The following is a 17,211-nucleotide window of genomic DNA, read 5'->3' as shown; positions in this document are numbered from 1 at the left end:
TAGCTGCAGCCCACCAGTGGGCCGGTCGCCATCTGCTGGAAGTACGATTCCAATGAGTGTCCATGGGGGGCCTCTTGCAAGTTTCAGCACATATGCTCTATCTGCGGGGGGTACAACCAGGAGCAGGGTGCAGACGCAAGAAGTTGCAGCGAGGGAACAAGAAAGAGAAGAAGAAGAAGCACTATCACAGACACAAGGGCTGTGGGGGGACTAGAGAAATTGGGCAGTTACTGGCTCGCCTTGTCCCCCCATTAACACACACCACCTCAGGTGGCTAGCCAACAAATACCATAACAAGGAGTGCGCAGGCATGTTAGTGAAAGGTTTTGAGGAAGGTTTTCTTACACCATGTGAAGGCCCTTACCCATGGGCAGCATCAACAACTCAAAATCAGCGCTTCAGCAACCAGAGGTGGTGCACCAGAAAATAGAAAAGGAGAAATTACTAGGAAGGATTGAAGGCCCTCTCCCGGTACCAAAGGGACTGGTGATCTATTCATTGGGGGTAGTTCTCAAGGAGGAGACAGGTCAGTTCAGACTCATTCACCACCTTCCCTTGGTTAATGATGGGATCAGCTCAGAGGCATGTTTGGTGGATTATGCGACAGTTGATGATGCCATTGACCTAGTAAGGGCGTCAGGTCAGGGTGCCCTCATGGCAAAGGCCGACATTGAGTCCACATTCCGTCTCCTCCCGGTTCACACGTTTAGCTTTCACCTGTTGCGTTTCCAGTGGGAAGGGGCAACCTACTTTGACAAAGCAATGCCAATGGGATGTGCTGTGTCCTGGGCATAATTTGAGCAATTTAGCACCTTCCTGGATTGGGCTTTACATGACCGGCACACCCCAGGGAGGAATTTGCATTACCTCGATGACTTCTTGTTTGTAGGTCCCGCCAGGTCGGCGGAGTGCGGTGAGACCCTGGTGGCATTTCAAGAGTTAGCAGGGGAGTTGGGGCTACCATTGGCAGCTGAAAAAACAGTAGGTCCCACCACAGACTGACATTTTTGGGGATTGAGCTAGGAACGTCCAGGCTGCCAGATTTGCAAGTAAAAGAATTCAGGAATGAGATTTAAGGCTTGTGCGGTACGGAGACGGCAACCCTCCGTGAGCTACAACAGCTAATTGCCAAGCTCAACTTTGCAGCTGGAGTCATCCCTGCCAGCAGGGTCTTTGCCAGGTGCCTAATACAGTTCACAGCCGGACTCACACACGAATACCACCACGTCGGGTTGGGGGCGGGTGTCAAGTGCGACCTGATCATGTGGGACACATTCCTAGCGGATTTTAACGGCCTACTGATATGGCGAGAGGGTTGGGTTACAGCCAGGCAGATAGCCCTGTTTACGGATGCTGCAAATAGCACAGGCTTTGGGCAATCCTGGAAGATAAGTGGTGTGCAGGGCAATAGCCAGACATCAGGCATAACCATGGCATCACCATTCCTGGAGCTGTTCCCCATTGTAGTGGCCTTGTCAGTCCGGAAACGGAAATTGAGGAACATGAAGCTGACGCTTTGGTCAGACAACAAAGGGGTAATACAGGCAATCAACAGAGGCACAGCCAGGTTCCCTGCCACATTCTGACTAATGAGTTTATTGGCTAAATTACAGTTGGAGGGGAACATACTTGAGGAATTACAGGCGGACACAGCCTGGCATCCAGACTACTTGATAATACACCTTCAAGGGAACAGCCTGGCCCGGTTGGAGAGGAAAAAGCTCCTCTAGGCCTGCCAGACGGACCTAACAGAGGCGGCGTTGTGCTTGGGTGGCACTTCCATCATATGGTCTGAGTTGATTAGCAGGTGGGTGTGCGCAGTACTTTACATAATAGGTAATTGTAAAGGTTTGTTCAATTATGCGTACACACTAAGGGCATGATGCACTTGTAAGAAAGCGGAAGGGGAGGGGTGGTGCAATCTGCCAAACGCTAAATCTGGCCCTAAACGGCCTTTGGCCCCCCTACTAAACTTTGCCAAAATCCCAAGGACTAACCAAATTCACAAAGGGTACCTTGGCCTTCTCCAGTGGGTGGTTCTGTGGCACAACGCGTCATAAGCAATGGTAACTGGCTGGATGCACAGTTAACTAGTGAAGGTTATCTTCGGAGCTCGTTCGGAAAATTTCAGGAAATTATTTTTTTAGAAACCTTAAAATAGGTGTAGTGTGTAGAGATGGGTGGTGTTTACAATTCTGGCAGATGCAATCTTTTGGCATATTTGCTCTTTAATGCTAAGCACCCGTTTAGAAATCAGACTCGCACCGCAACAGAAGTCCCAAGATTCCTCGCCCCATTTTTGCTTTGATTTCTGGGACTTGTACTCCTGGTTTTATAACGGGGCACACGGGGTATAGCAAGTACAAAAATCACGAAAAATAAAACCTGGACTTCCTGAACTACTCACGCATGGACCTAGAAAGCCTCAGAGCTATGGCACAATATTGGAGGCATTCATCTCCTACGCGCCCTATGCATAGCATCTATAGAGTCACAAACATTCAACAATCATCAGCTGATTTGCATATTTATCTACGGTGAAATCGTAGATGAATTGGCCAATGTTGCGCATTTATTTAGGCACTTTTCCGTACTTCCTATCTTTTGCCAAATTCAATGGAACATTTACGCCTTAAAATCTGTTTCCAAATAATTAAACATAAAAATACTTACCTTGAGTTTGAGGGAGTCCTTGTCGTAAGGACTAGGAGTAAAGTCTGTGTGGACGCGAGCTTTGCCGCAGAATGGTCCTGTGTATGTGGGCGCTGCGTCTTCCATCCTCAAGCTGTCTCTGTTGCTCGTCATGTATGTTGGGCTGAACGCTTCACTGCCTGCATAGCAACGGACACATTTTAATTGTTCTGCTGCATACGTTAATGTTATAAAATGTCTCAATGAGACACAAAAACTTATGTAAAAATGTTCATTATTTTGTGTCCTTTTGCCCTGTACAAGACACGAATTCCATATGACCAGCTACAAACCTCACATCCTCGCTGCATCCCTGCATTCAGCACAGATTGATTTGTATCACCTGGTGTCACAGTATGACGATTTACAGAGAGCGGGGAAGATCAAGGGTTCAGACAGGGTATGCCAGCAACAAGCTGCCATCAGAATAGGTGGATGTGTAAATAATAAACAACAAAAGTCACTCCCTGCGCCTACAGGACTCTGAGTGCTTGTATGATGTAAGGTGGTTAGATGATGCTGGAGCACTACATATGGTCCATATGGTCCTTAGTCAAAGTCCAGAATAAGGTGGAGGGTGGACATGGTGCTTTTTAGGGTCTCTATGTTAGAAGGGCTGATCACAAATTGAGTAAGTGTGCATTGACTTAAGTGTGTGTGTGTGATTCTATTGGCTCTATTCCTGTGATGTCACAGCAGAATGCCGAGTGGTGACTGAGGAGGAAGAGAGAGAGAGAGAGAGATGAACGCTGCAGATGGACAGGTGTAGCCAAACTGAAATTTGCTCCTGTCATTTTTTCATCCGGGGACATGAAATAACAGTCCAGGATTTCCTCATAGAAGTGTTGTCAAGGACCTTCCTTCTCCAACTCAAAGAGAGGCTCCATGGGGGCTACACCTACCCGAGGTGTGCTATCTTTTGTGACCCTGGACAGAAAACGACAGGCAGGCTGTGCGATAACAGTACTCCAGGTGTCTCCAGCAGTCTGTAGTACTCCAAAGAGTATGGGGAGGATTGACTAAAGACGGCATAAGGCAGGGCGGAGTCACACAAGTGATGGATTCGTGTTCGCTCTTCACAAACACTCTCAGCTGTGATTAAACATAGTTGTTGTGCAACCTTCAGATAACAACGGAGACCTCGCATCCTAGCACCAGATACCCCCAAGGGTGACAGTGCAGTGCTCTACAAATGCTGATTGATTGATGACACTAGGGTAAGCCTTGTAGAGCCTGCTCCAGGGTAGTGGATACTTTATAGATCAACAGCATAAGCAGCATGTGGAAAGTAATGTGCCTGCGGGATTACCAAAGAACCTTTCAGGGATGTTGTGGCTATTGGGAGGGTTTCGACTACTATAGGTGCCATACCTAACAGAAAGGATATTGACATTGTGTATATTTTCTATGTAGGCTTTCCCTAGGCCATCGGGAATGCCCTGTGGATCACTCATTTTGCATACATGTCTGAGAAACACTTGCATATTATAAGCTTCACCCACTCATAAACTATTGGCTATTCAATATGGTCTGGAACAACCATTGGTTCGATCACAGCCTTAATTAATTACTGTAGTTTGTGAGTACTGATCCACCACATACCAGGTGACACAATAGTTAAGTAATGTTGTAATCTGGAAGTTGTGAATTCAAATAAGGGCAAGACCTAAGCAATCCTTCTCAGGGTATTACATTGAAAACGATTACATTTGGTCATCGTAAACACCTATTATCCAGTGAAATTGGGAACAATAAAAGTTCATTATTAAGCACAATATAAAACAAGTTATTATTAATAGGAATGTGTGTATGTTTTATGCTGTTCGTAAACCTAGACCGAATTTGAAGGTGTGAAAGTCTTGATTTATTGACTGAGCTTACAAGTCACTCTACAATATGGCAATACCTTATCCAATCATGAGGTTAGGCTGTCTTCTCTAACCAATGGCGTGCTGCTTTACTAAATATGCTATACCACATCAGTGTTGGTTTACCATTCATAACGCATCTCTTCACATCGCAGTGATGCTGTGCGCTGAAGGTGCGCGGCCACGTGCGTGTAGGCCTATGGTAAGGACAGGGTGGACACAGATGTAGGGTACATGCCTGGCCGAACTCACCCTGCGCTTGAGGGTAGACCTCTGGCTCATGCTGCGGAAATAGCGACACACACAACAGTTGGCATGAATGATCCCGGACCCCGTGCGGGCTTGCTCACCCTCATGTACCCCTTGGCCGAAGCCACACGCCGTGGGCATGCTACATAGCAACATTGTACAATGCGTGACGGGTGGCGCAGACACCACACCAGAGACACACGCATCAGTTGCATCTTTCTCAAGGTCTAACCTCAACCACGCTCAGAGCCATGTGTCGAAAAGCCACACCCCACACTGTACGCCGGTCAACTCACTTATACTCACAGGGGGTCCGACACAGCCACATGTCCAAGGTCTACACCACTGCCTGAGGTGACAAGGTTGCGCACGCTGTACACAGCACAATGTGAGGTGGTGCCACCCGGGGCTCTCATGCATACATAATGACCACACGGACACAATGAGACAATTTGTGGTAAGGGCACGTGCGCCCGGCACCCTTTATTGCCAGGGTCACACGTCCAGTGACGCCTGTGCTGGATGGGTGTTGGGTGGTGTAAGCAACCCTCAGGGATTGGTTGGTGCTGGCAACAACTATAACAGTGATCTGACAATCAGAAGTCCAAAGTACAAACAGCAAGGGTCCATGACTTGAGCTGCACAGAGTTAGTGGCCCTGGATGCACTGCGGCAGGCACAGGCACACCCGCAAGGGATGGTGACTTGTGGTGCACTGAGATAGGGCCACGAGCGTTGAGCGGGTCCTCGTTGATGTCCCAGGAGAATGCCGCAAAGTGTTACGGGGGACAGTGGAAGGTGTCCATCCAGGGAATGCTGCAGAGGGCAGAAGCAAGCAGAAACAGGCCCAATGGAGGAGATGAATGCTACAGTCCCCTCGTCCCACCATGTCAGTATCAGCTACATGATGAAGACAAACCCCAGGCCATGGACTCAGACGCCAACATAGTCCAACGGGAGAGTGCCCATGACTCCCGTGGCACTGAGTCAGTGGCACCAGAGCTGTAAGGGTATGCAGTCTGCGATGAGGCATGTACACTAATATCAACTCTGCAATTGAAAAATCAAGAGTCAGTTCCAAATGTGTGTCTTACTCGACCGCAGTGTGTGCCGGAGGCAGTGGTCAGCGTGGGGCAGCCGCTGTGCAGCCAGCGTCACCTGGGTCTCTAGCACACGTCGTTGGAATGGCGTGTGGAGAGGTTTCCTGGTTGACGGAGGTGGAGGCACCAGAGCAGGGCGGGTGTGCAGTCTGCAACGATGCTGTGTCCTGGCTGGGACGGACTGGATAGGATTTGTCTGAGACCTGCTAGACAGGTGTGTAGGCCTGAGGCAGCAGTCCACAAGGGCCCACAGACACTTGTGGTCAGAATGCTATGCACAGAGTTGCTGGCACCACATCGAAGGAAGTATAGGGATTTAAGCTCTGCCTTAAATATGTACTCTGCCATTGTGTAATCAAGACTCAGTTCCAAATGTGCAACCTACTTGTCTGCTGTGTATGCCGGTGGAGTGTGTCAACGGGAAAGAAGTACTGCGGGCCTTGCTCGCGGAGGCCGTGATGGTCTGAAGAGGCTGCCAAGGTCGTGGGCCTCAGGCGTGGAGCTAGCACAGGCACGTGGCGGGCACTCTTGGAGACACGCCGGTGTCGGCAGGTGAGCAATGAGGCCTGGATGCGCAGGGGCGGACGAGACTGGTTCGGGGTGCAGCGGCCCAGGCTGCAGGAGTCGCACATGATCGCAGGCACTGCCGCACACGGCGGCGGCCTTGAGGCACCGCCCTGGCAGCCACGTTGGCCATTCTGGGAGAGAACCATGCCCAGGGCTACGTGCTTTTTATTCACACCCCTACGCTAGCCTGGCGTACGCCGGGCAAGCCCACTCCGCACAGGCGTACAGGGGGGACGTAACAAGCTACATTACCATGATGTTCCCCACTGGATGTGGTGACATGGTTGCGTCCACTGTCCACAACACTAACACCACCAGCAGTGTGTGTTGACATGGATATGTCTGTGGTCTGCATACTGCAGTCTGTCCAGCACATCCACGCCACACTTGGCAATGTGTGCATTCTCATTCATGGGTCACTAGCCTCCTTCGCACATGCCTGGTTCCCACCTACCTACACATTCCGCTGGTGTGTGGCTGATTTGCCATGCCATTGGTGGCTCATGTACATGGCTAGCCCAGGTTGCCACAGTAAGTTGTGCTGTTGTGGCTGGTGGGTGGGCATGTTATTTGGCATGTTGTATGTGGGTTTGTGACATGTGCATTGCCAGAGTTGTGAGTTGCATGATTGTGGCGCTGAGGTGTGTGGTGTGTACTTTTGGTACTTACCAATGAGCACTGCATTTCCGTAGGTGCCATCCTGGAAGTGCTGGTTGATGATGGACTGTCGGAAGATGTATGAGACATGCACACTGCCTGGGTAATTGGCGACGACATTGGTGAAGAGTACCTGGTGGTCCACTATTGCCTGCACATTGATGGAATGTGTGTGCTTTCTGTTGCGGTAATTGCGTGCAGTGTCGGCGGGGGGACAACTTGGACATGTGTGCAGTCAATTGCCCCCAACACGTGTGGGAATCCAGCTATGGCGTAGAATCCTTGCTTGGTCTCCAGCTGTTCCTGCGCGGTGTGGGGGAAGTATAGGTACTGGGGTACCAAGCTGATGATGGCATCCAGGACAGGATTGAGGAACTTGGATCTGGCTGGCTGTGAGACTCCTCCAACTCTGGCGGTTGTTGGTTGGAATGTCCCAAAGGCAAACAGGTGCAGCACAGCCAGCAGCTTTGTCTGCGGAGGGATGTTGGTTGTCTGCTATGTTGGTATCATCAGCCTGTGGGCGATGATGTTCAGAATGCGGAGGATGGTTGTGCTTTTGAGCCTGTAGTGGGCAATGACATGCTCTGGTGTTAAGTCTGTGAGGCTGGTGCATTTCCTGAAGATCTGCTGTCTTTGTCTGCGCTGCCTCTATGGTGGTCCGGGGGAGGTTTGGGCGGGGGTGGCGGTCCTGGGGGTGGTGGAGGTGGGTGTTGCGGCCCTCTTGGGGCTTCGAGCTGCATGATGAGTAGCTCCATGGCATCTGTTGTTCTTCAGGTGTGGCTCTGGGCTGGGCTCCCTTTGTGCTGCCGGTTGTCGTCCGGATTTGCACCAGCTTAGAACAGGTGTTAATTTCCTGCTGCTAACGTGCCTTATTGCATGTTTTGTGATCTTTTCGCAGATCAGACTGGTCGTTGTGAATGTTGCGGAGTGGTGTTGTCATGGCTTTTTGCTCGGGAGCACCTACTCTGCATCTCATTAGCGATAATTGCCGGGGTCATCCGTGGCAATGTTTTTTGAGGATGATATCGCCGGAAAACTGGTGGTATCGGCTGCTTGCACAGCTTGTGAATGGGCGGTAATTTTATCGCGACTTTGACTGCGATAAAGTGCAGATAACTCGGCGATAGCTCCTTGAGAATATGCCCCATAGTTTAACATAGTATAATCTACACAGAAGATACATATACACAATCACGCTTGAGCAAATCTAAAGAAAACATGCTTCACGAAATATGGAAGTGGTAAATTAACATAAACCATAACAATATAACATTTCATATAATACAGATAATCACATTCTAAATTTAATAAGAGCAATTACTTGTAAGAAGGTAAGACCCTACTCGAAATATTAATAAACAAATCCTACTACTATTTGTGCTATATTTCAAAGCAGGAAGCTCCAGTTCAACTTCCCTTTACTAAACCTCAATCTATGATGACCACCAAACACAAACTCCATTCCTAGATAGCCACATCAGAACCATTTCAACATGGGCATCGCCTTCCTGTCATGTGATTCCTTTTCTGAGAACAGACTCTTCCTGTCTAGCGGTGCCTGTTCTGAGACCAGCCCTTCCTGTTATTAATCTAGCAGTGCATAATGGCCTCAGAGCAGTGTAGGCTTGCCTTCAAATTATCTGGCTTGCTCCTGCTGTTAAATTCTTTGCTGCTGCCTGTTCCTGCTCTTTTTCAGTCATGCCACTCCCATCTCTGCTTCTGTGTTGCCAGCTTGAGTTTTGCTCCAGTAATACCAACTGTTTCAATCCTTTCTGCTCCAGATCTGCTTCAGTCTTCCCAGCTCTACATCTGCTCTGATATTGGTCCTACGCAAATCTGACGCTTCAGCCTTGCAAGAGCTGTCCTGCAATTCGGACCCAGCACCTCAGAGGTTTTTTGTACATTTGGACTTTATCCTCCTGTTGTTTTCAGGCACTACTTTCAAAAGTGTACGTTTCCTTTATGAATCAGGCCCACACTGTGGCTTACACAAGGGGTCATCCTTGTAGGAAGGTAGGATCTGACTGCATGGTTACTCCCCTTTTTGCCTGGTGTTTTGCTGGTTTTTGACTAGTCTGACTGGTATCCTGCTAATCAGGACCCCAGTCTATCTGCTTTCTCCCTAAAATGTTATGCATGTACTTTGGTACACTCTAGTTTGGATACTGGGGTACCCTTATAAGTCCCTAGCATATGGTAACCATGTACACAGGGCATAGGTACCTCAGAGGCCTCCCACGGGTTGAAGCATGTTTTATGCCACCCATGAGAGGCCATGCAAAATAGAACTACAGGTCTGCTACTGCAACCTGTGTAAGCTGGTGCTTGCACCACTTACTTTAGATATAGGTTCGCTATATCTATAGGTCACTACACTTAAAACTTATAAGTCACCCCAATAACAGGCCTTAACAATCCTGAAGGCAGGGTGCTGGGTTTTATGTGAGAGGGTGCCCCTGCATGAGCAAAGCCCCTCTGCAGCCTTCGGAGACCATTCTCCTGGGTTGTGTGTGACTCAGCCAGACATATAGGTAAAGGTGCATTATAACCTTGCGCTAAATGCTATCTCGAAAACGGCTGAAACAAAACATGTCGTGTTTGGTATCAAACACCTTGGAATCATACCGTCACAGCAGTAACCAGTGTGGGAGGTATGATTCCACCCTTCTGAAGCGAGCTTCGTGGGGGCACTAGTCTATCTGGTGCCAGCCTTCTCTACCCGGTCAGCACAAAATGGATGCTGCCGACCAGAGACACATTTCTTCCCTCATGCTGCTGAGCCAAGCTCGAGACACATTTCTTCCCTCCTGCTGCTGAGCCAAGCTCGAACAGAGGGAGGCAGCATAACAGGCATCCTGTCACAGGGAGGTGTGACCACCTCCCAGACGGGATTTACTGAATTGGGGCTGGGTGAGTGCACTCTGAGATTGCCTGAAAGTCTGCACCTGGGGCACATTTGGTGTCCCTGTGCATAGTCCAGCTGAAACCAGCTCTGGGAGCCGTTGGCTCCTGCTCAGGCGCAAAATTGGACAAAGGACATGGGAGTAACTACCCCGCTGGCCTGACCCTCTCCTAGGAGGGTCCCCTGAATCTGTCAAACCCTCTCCTGTGGGTACAAAAGGGCTTACCTGACTGTAGCTCTTTAGATTTAATGTGGACAAGATTCTACAAGAAGAAACCACTGACCTTCAACCATCTGGACACTCTGGACTTCGCTTGGCCCAACTTCGTCTATATCTCCGTCCAAAGCTTTGTCTGTGCCCTTGCTCCATACTGGCTCCATGCAGGACCTGTGGTGCACTAAGGACAACTGAAGAAATCTCCCTTGGCGTAAGGAGTGAATCCCCTACATTCGCAGGCACCACAACACAACTGACCAGTCTGCTGCTCCCAAGCTCTTCCGGACTCTGAAGACTCCAGCAAGACAGGAGGTTGGTTTCAAAGGTCCCTGAGGTTAATCTGCCCTCTCAGAAAGTTTGAGGCCAGTATACCTCGTGGGGACTGCATAACCTGAACCCCTGTGCACCGCATCTATTTGCAAGTGCATATGCTTTTTGGCAATTCCTGAACTTGTGCATTTGACTCCGTGTAGTCCTGACCCGAGCAGTATTTCCAACAAAGACCTCCGGTCTTATCACACTGAGTGCTCCGTGGGCTGGTACTTTGGGATCTTGCTCGAGGGCCCTTGCGACTCCTGGCCATTTGGCCTGTGGGTCCTTCCGAGGGCCATCTTGAATTCTTTTGGGCTTTCCTGGTTGCTCCAGATGTGTCCTAACTCTCCATTGCTTGGAGTGTCCCCAGGACCTTGCAGGTCATCAGCGTAACCTGCTTGACCTTCCTGCGTGGGTTGCTTTTTCCAAGGCTTGTTGGTGCTCCAGCGGGACAATGACCCCTCAGCACTCGACATCCTTTTTTGAGACAGCTCGCATCTGGATCCTGGTCATCGTCGACGTCTACTGGTCCTCGTGGCTGCAGAGTCAAGCACACCTTCTTCGTACCTGAAGCAACCGACATCGGTGGGCATTCATCTCTCGAGCCCCTGGTCACCCTGAAGTGACCCAGACTCTTTCCCCTCTGCTTTCAGGTTCCTTTCTTCAATAATCCACCCTTTATTTTACCGGACCCTTTTCACCTTCACGGCAGCAGCACTTCTTCGAAGCCCTCAATAGAGAATGGAGGCGGTTTCCGATGCCACTTCAACCCTATGCACCTGGCTCCTCTGGGATAGGTAACTCTAGTACTTCGGTATCCATGGGTGGAGTGATTCCCCAACCTCTTAAGTTCTGAAGGGTTTCCTTGAAGTCCTCCTAGAAGGGTCCTTAAACTGTAAAATTGCAACCGTGACTTCCCCATAGAATTGTACGGAGCCTACAGTTGTGTTAGCACGCTGCACCCGTCCTCCGTGGAGTCCCTATCTACTCACTTTAGGTGGCTCCTCGGGTCCCAACGATTCTACGTGCTCCAGATCTTGTCTTGACGCGAGTCGTGGTTGTTATACCACTATTTTAGCATATGGTTTGATCTCCCCCTGGAGCCCACTGTGCATTGTGCTACTTACAACTGTTCTATTGTTGTAGTATTGTGTGCTGTGTGTTCTATCCTCGAGTAGAGGATACTAGAAAGTGTTATATTAATAAATACATATTTGTATATAACTACTGTGCGGTCCTCCTTTCATTTAATCAATTCAAGAGGTGGTATTCTGGTAAAACAAGCTGCTTTACATTCCTTCAAGATTAAGCCTGAAGACTGCTCTCCACAGCTACCACTAGGATAGCTTTCTATAGGTTATCTTTGACCCCATACATCATAAGGGTCGTTTGGACTGGTGCAAGGTGCCCAATTTAATTAGTGGGAAGCATATACCAGACCAACTTCTAACAATCCTTTCCTCAGAGATCTAAGAAAGAGGCAAAGTAATGATCCCAATGTTCAGCCGTTTGCCATTCATTTGAAAAAAAGTTTGTTTCTAGGTGGGCCATAGAAACATCTGCATTAACTTTTTGGACATTTTTAATGCTGGTTTAAACTTCTTCAGAAGAATGGATTTTCATATCATGAAAGTTGTTGCCAATCATTGTCTTTGGAAGATAAATTTTTAATGAAGGAGGGAACTTTGACTAAAATCATAACTGAATCCATGTCAAGTTTTTCTTGAAGAATAAGCAAAATGCTCTTGAAAACGCCTTTTTAAAGAACTTTGTTAACCCTAACTGTAAGCTTAAACTATGACAAATATCTAATTATCTATAATTAACTGAATGTAACATATTTGAACTTGAATTAATTTAAAGTACTTTAATTTGTGTCTCTAGTCCTTACATTATCCCTTATAAATAAAAAAATTAATTGTTATACTACAGAAATTATTTGAAATGAAATACATTAATTTACGTAAGGAGCACTCACGCTAACAATTATAGCAATCCAAACTCTGTCAAATGTTAAGTATAAAATACATTTGATTTAACATATGTTCAAGTTATTTTTTTATTAAATTTGTTACCCTTAGCACAACCCTTATGCTTATCTTAGCACTGGCTAATATTGAATGCTTATTCTAATGGATTAAATGTAATTCCATGTAATTCCATAAATGTTTTTAAACCAAGTAAACCTTATGATAACTCTATTAGTAACTCTAGTGCAAACTTTAAACTTTCCCCTTGCTCCAAATATCGATACAGACTGTGTAATATAATTTAATTAATTCTAATTAATACATTACAATATTTAAAATTACCATAAATATCTTTATATTAATTCAAATATTTTAAGTTAAACAAATCAAATAAAACAAGAAACCCTTTTTCACACACTAATTCCTGCCCCAACCCTTCCAGTGGCATATATTGCATTCTATTCATTTTAATAGGCTTTAGGTTTAAATATTCATTATTTGGATAAAACAAGAAGCAGAGTTGTACACACCATATCAAGAAAACAAAACATCATACATCAAAGTGTACATTTATAAATTGGCAGATTTCAGTTTATACCACAAAAAGAAAATATAATTTCAGAAAAACACAAATATGATTCCTCCTTGCACAGCTCTCTAGTCACCTGGATCTACTGCCTGGGACTTTGTGGGGATTGTGGGGAGGGTATATGTGCTTCAGCCTTGAGTGGGGACAGTAATTTGTATCGGTAATTGGGCACACTGTCCGGATCTAAGCTGGGGGTACCCAGTTAAGGGTGCCCCCAAGTTGGAACAATAAACGCATTATGTACTTCAGCTCATATTATTTTTTTTATTAGAGAAGACGCGCATGTGTGTGTGCCTCTGTTTGCCAAATTATCTGATTTAGAGTCAACTTCTTGAACACAACATTATGGAGCCCTAGATATTGTTAATATCCAGTAAAAATCAATGTAACTAGAACAACTTCAGCTGAGGTACACCTCTAATGAAATAGTCGCCAATTAATGTAAGGCAGGCATTTTCTCTCTCACTCACCACTGGATGTCTGTCGGCTCACAGGAGTATGAGGGTTGTCATCTGAGTCAACAAAACATAGCGCCATCTTCTCATGTGAGTGCCCATCCAGACTGCCATCCAGCGATACCGGCGAGGCGGATCCCTGCTCTGCATGCTCTATCTGACCCTGCAGAAAGAATGGACAGTTGCAAGACATATATTAAACAGTTATGATTCAATGGATATTTTGAAACATCATAAAACAGCCCGCCAACTGGGCATGGGCATGTCCAAAAAACAAATAAGCTTGCATTAGTTAGACGGACAGAGCACTCTATTTTTAGAAGAGAGGAAGGTAGCTCAATAATATATATGGAGAGCTGTGGTCACCTGACCTTGTCATCAAAATGTGAAGAAAAGTGCATGATGTGTTTAGGGACGTTTAATAATTCACATTTCTTACCACTCGTCTCCTTTCCAGTGCATCCTTTCCCAGCTTAAATCTCTGGGAAAAAATACAACTATTTTCTAGGGTGCAAGACCTGGTTCTATTTCAGTGTCTTTACAGAGTCTTTTAAACAGGCCCTACAAGTGAATTACATTTTTATTAAGAACAGTGTGGCTATGCAGTAGACCTTCTTTGTACTTGTTATGTTATGTTATGTTATTCACTTTTATTAGGCGCACAGCTGCCCCAGCGAAGGGGCGTCCTGGCGCCTGATCAGGTACACAACACAACAGGTCAAGGCCAAGAAAAGAGAAATCAGATAGCAGGGGCAAACAGATGTGTTTTAATGGCGCGTCTAAAAAGAGTCAGACTGTTTAGGGCGCGAATAAGTAAAGGAAGGGAATTCCATAGATCAGCCGCCAGAACACGAAAAGAGCGTCCTCCCATCCTACTCAGCCTGAACCTAGGCTTAGTCGCCAGATGGTAAGATTCAGACCTGAGAGACCGCGTGGGGACGTAAGGAGAAATAAGGCCCGCCAAAGCAGGGGGAGAGGAAAGCTTCAGGATCTTAAATGTCAGACAGAGAGCCTTAAATTTGATTCTCTGTCTGACCGGAAGCCAGTGAAGGGAGGTCAGAACAGCAGAGACAGAGCCTCGTCTCGGAAGGCCAACAATGGCCCGTGCAGCAGCGTTCTGCACCCTCTGAAGCCTAGTAGCCTCAGCCTGGTTGACTCCAAGAAGCAAGGCACTCCCGTAGTCCAGCCGGGAAAGAATAGAGGCCTGAACCACCAGTTGCCGAGTGGGGGGGTCAAAGAATTTGAGGACTGACCTCAGCCCTCGCAGAATACCAAAACAGGTAGCTGCTGTCTTCTTTGTATGGCTGGTATAAGAAAGATTGGAATCCAGCCACACCCCCAGATTTTTAACTTCGGCCGCTGGAATGGGGGACACCCCGAGTTCAGAAGGCCACCACTGGTCTCCCCAAAGTTCCGCCTGCTTCCCCACAACCAGGACCTCGGTTTTCTTAGCATTAAGCTGTAGGCAGTTGCTACGCATCCAGCTAGCCACAGCTATAAGTCCTGCACGGAACCTGGGCGCAGTCACCTCAGGGTCCCCACTGAGTGTCACCGCCAGCTGCGTGTCGTCGGCATACGATGTCATGGTAAGGCCACATTGCCTGACGACAGCGGCCAACGGTTTCACATACAAGTTGAACAATGTGGGGCTTAAAGCAGAACCCTGACGGACTCCCAGTTCCAAAGAATGGAAAGAGGACTGGCCAGGTGGAATGGCTACTTTGAAAGACCTGTCCGAGAGGAAGGAGCGGAACCACTGAAGAGCCTTCCCCCCAATACCCACTTCCTCCAAGCGCCGCATCAGAATGTCATGAGACACCGTGTCAAACGCGGCGCTCAGGTCTAACAATAGGAGTGCCGCAGTCTGCCCCGCATCCAGCACTGACCGCAAATGCTCGGTCATGAAGAGCAAAGCAGTTTCAGTGCTGTGTTGGGCGCGAAAACCATTTTGACTCTCGTCAAGAATGTTATTACGAGAGAGGTGGGCAGACAAGATGGAATTCACGTGTGCCTCAATGACCTTGGCGGTCCAAGGCAGGAGGGAGATGGGCCGGTAATTCTCCGGGAGCAAGGGGTCAGAGTTGGATTTCTTCAGAATAGGGCTGACCACAGCTTGCTTCCAGGATGGCGGGACCACGCCCTCACTGAGGGAAAGATTAATCACGTCCAAAATGGGTTCACGACAGAGAGGCGGGAGACGAATAAGGAACTCCGGCTTCAATGGGTCTAAGGGGGAGCCAGATTTAATTTTAAGGCTCAGAGTGTCAAATACCTCGTTAGACATAGCCGGCAGGATGGACAGAGTTTCGGACACCGGGACCTTCATATCACTAAGAGCATCCCCGAAGACAGATGGTATAAATCCTCGATAGATTGTCTGCACCTTCCCCACGAAAAAGGATGCCAAACTTTCACAGTGAGAGTCCGTGCAGATTTCTTGCGAGGTAGCCCGTTTCCCCATCAGAAATGAAATCCCATATTGCATTAAGGCGCAAAGACAAACATTATGTATGTTGAAATATGGCAATTCCAACACCTATTCCTGCCATTTTAGAAAACAAATTTATGCTGATATAATTGTAACTATTAAAGGGTGCTATAATTTAAAAACCCATTGTAAGCACTAACTCCTTCCTGATCCACTGCATCTTCCCTAGCTAAGGAACATGCTGATGCTCTCTCAGCACTATGGCTGGAAATCATAGACTCCTGAAGAAGCTACTTTACCAGATGCACTAACAGTGGGCCGTATTCGCCCTCTTAAAAATATATATAACACTGACCTAGACAACTTACAAAACCACAGACCCATTACATAGCTACCCTTCCTGGATAATGTCATAGAGACCTCTATAGCTGCCAAGTCGGAAAAATATACATTGGAAAACGAGTTGCTGGGTCGGCTTCAGTCTGGAATAAGCTATCCTCACAGCATAGACATTTCCATGCTCAAGATCATAGATGACTCCTTATGGACAATTGAGGAAGGAACACACTGAATGCTTGTTCTCTTTAACCTATCACAGCTTTCATTACCATCAATCATAACATTCTCCTACATCCTGCTGCAGAATGGCATGGCAGGCAGGGTGCTAAACTGGTGTAACGCATTCTTTTGTAAGAAAGTTCAGTATGTCAAAAAGATGATCCTCTAACCGCTCACAAAGTCATCCATTTGAAGTGTACTGGGAACTGCTGGGAGAGATGTTCTCCAAATACACAAAAGATGATGGGACGAATGTAAATAGTCTAAACCACTTGCAATCTCTTTGGGTAGCTTTCCAGTCCATTGTTTTTCATCCACTATGCTATGATGCCAGGTCGCATTATCCAAAATTATCCAAAATTAGTACTGAACCTTCTCTTCATGGAAACAGTGTATCCCGAATTGCAAGGGGAGACTTCCGTCTAGAAATCAACGCAGTAACCCCAGATCAGTCTCTGCCTTGTTACGCCTTGTGAAAACATACTTGAAATGTGTTTGTATTATATTCATATTCCCGCATGAAGAAAAATGCTAATAACCATACATGTGAACACATATATATTCACTGTTAATGAAATATGAATATGTTTGCTAATTGCTTGAAGCTTCCTATGGCATTGTATTAATTGCAAGCCTTTCAAGGCCCAGG

The 17,211-nt window shown here is 47.1% G+C and overlaps 1 protein-coding gene across 1 annotated transcript in view; it reads right to left on the bottom strand.

The window, feature by feature from the left end:
• Positions 1 to 17,211, bottom strand: part of SASH3 (SAM and SH3 domain containing 3) — a 285,239-nt gene that overhangs the window by 91,780 nt on the left and 176,248 nt on the right. Inside the window, exons 4-5 of the mRNA XM_085607768.1 lie at positions 13,592 to 13,739; positions 2,674 to 2,831 (exon numbers count right to left, since the gene is read on the bottom strand). Coding sequence (XP_085463894.1) covers positions 2,674 to 2,831; positions 13,592 to 13,739 — 306 coding nt within the window. The remainder of the gene's footprint in view (positions 1 to 2,673; positions 2,832 to 13,591; positions 13,740 to 17,211) is intronic.

Source organism: Triturus cristatus, chromosome 5_2 (assembly GCF_964204655.1).
Source record: "Triturus cristatus chromosome 5_2, aTriCri1.1, whole genome shotgun sequence".
Taxonomy (NCBI): Eukaryota; Metazoa; Chordata; class Amphibia; order Caudata; family Salamandridae; genus Triturus; species Triturus cristatus.
This window is presented reverse-complemented; position numbering and strand designations above follow the sequence as displayed.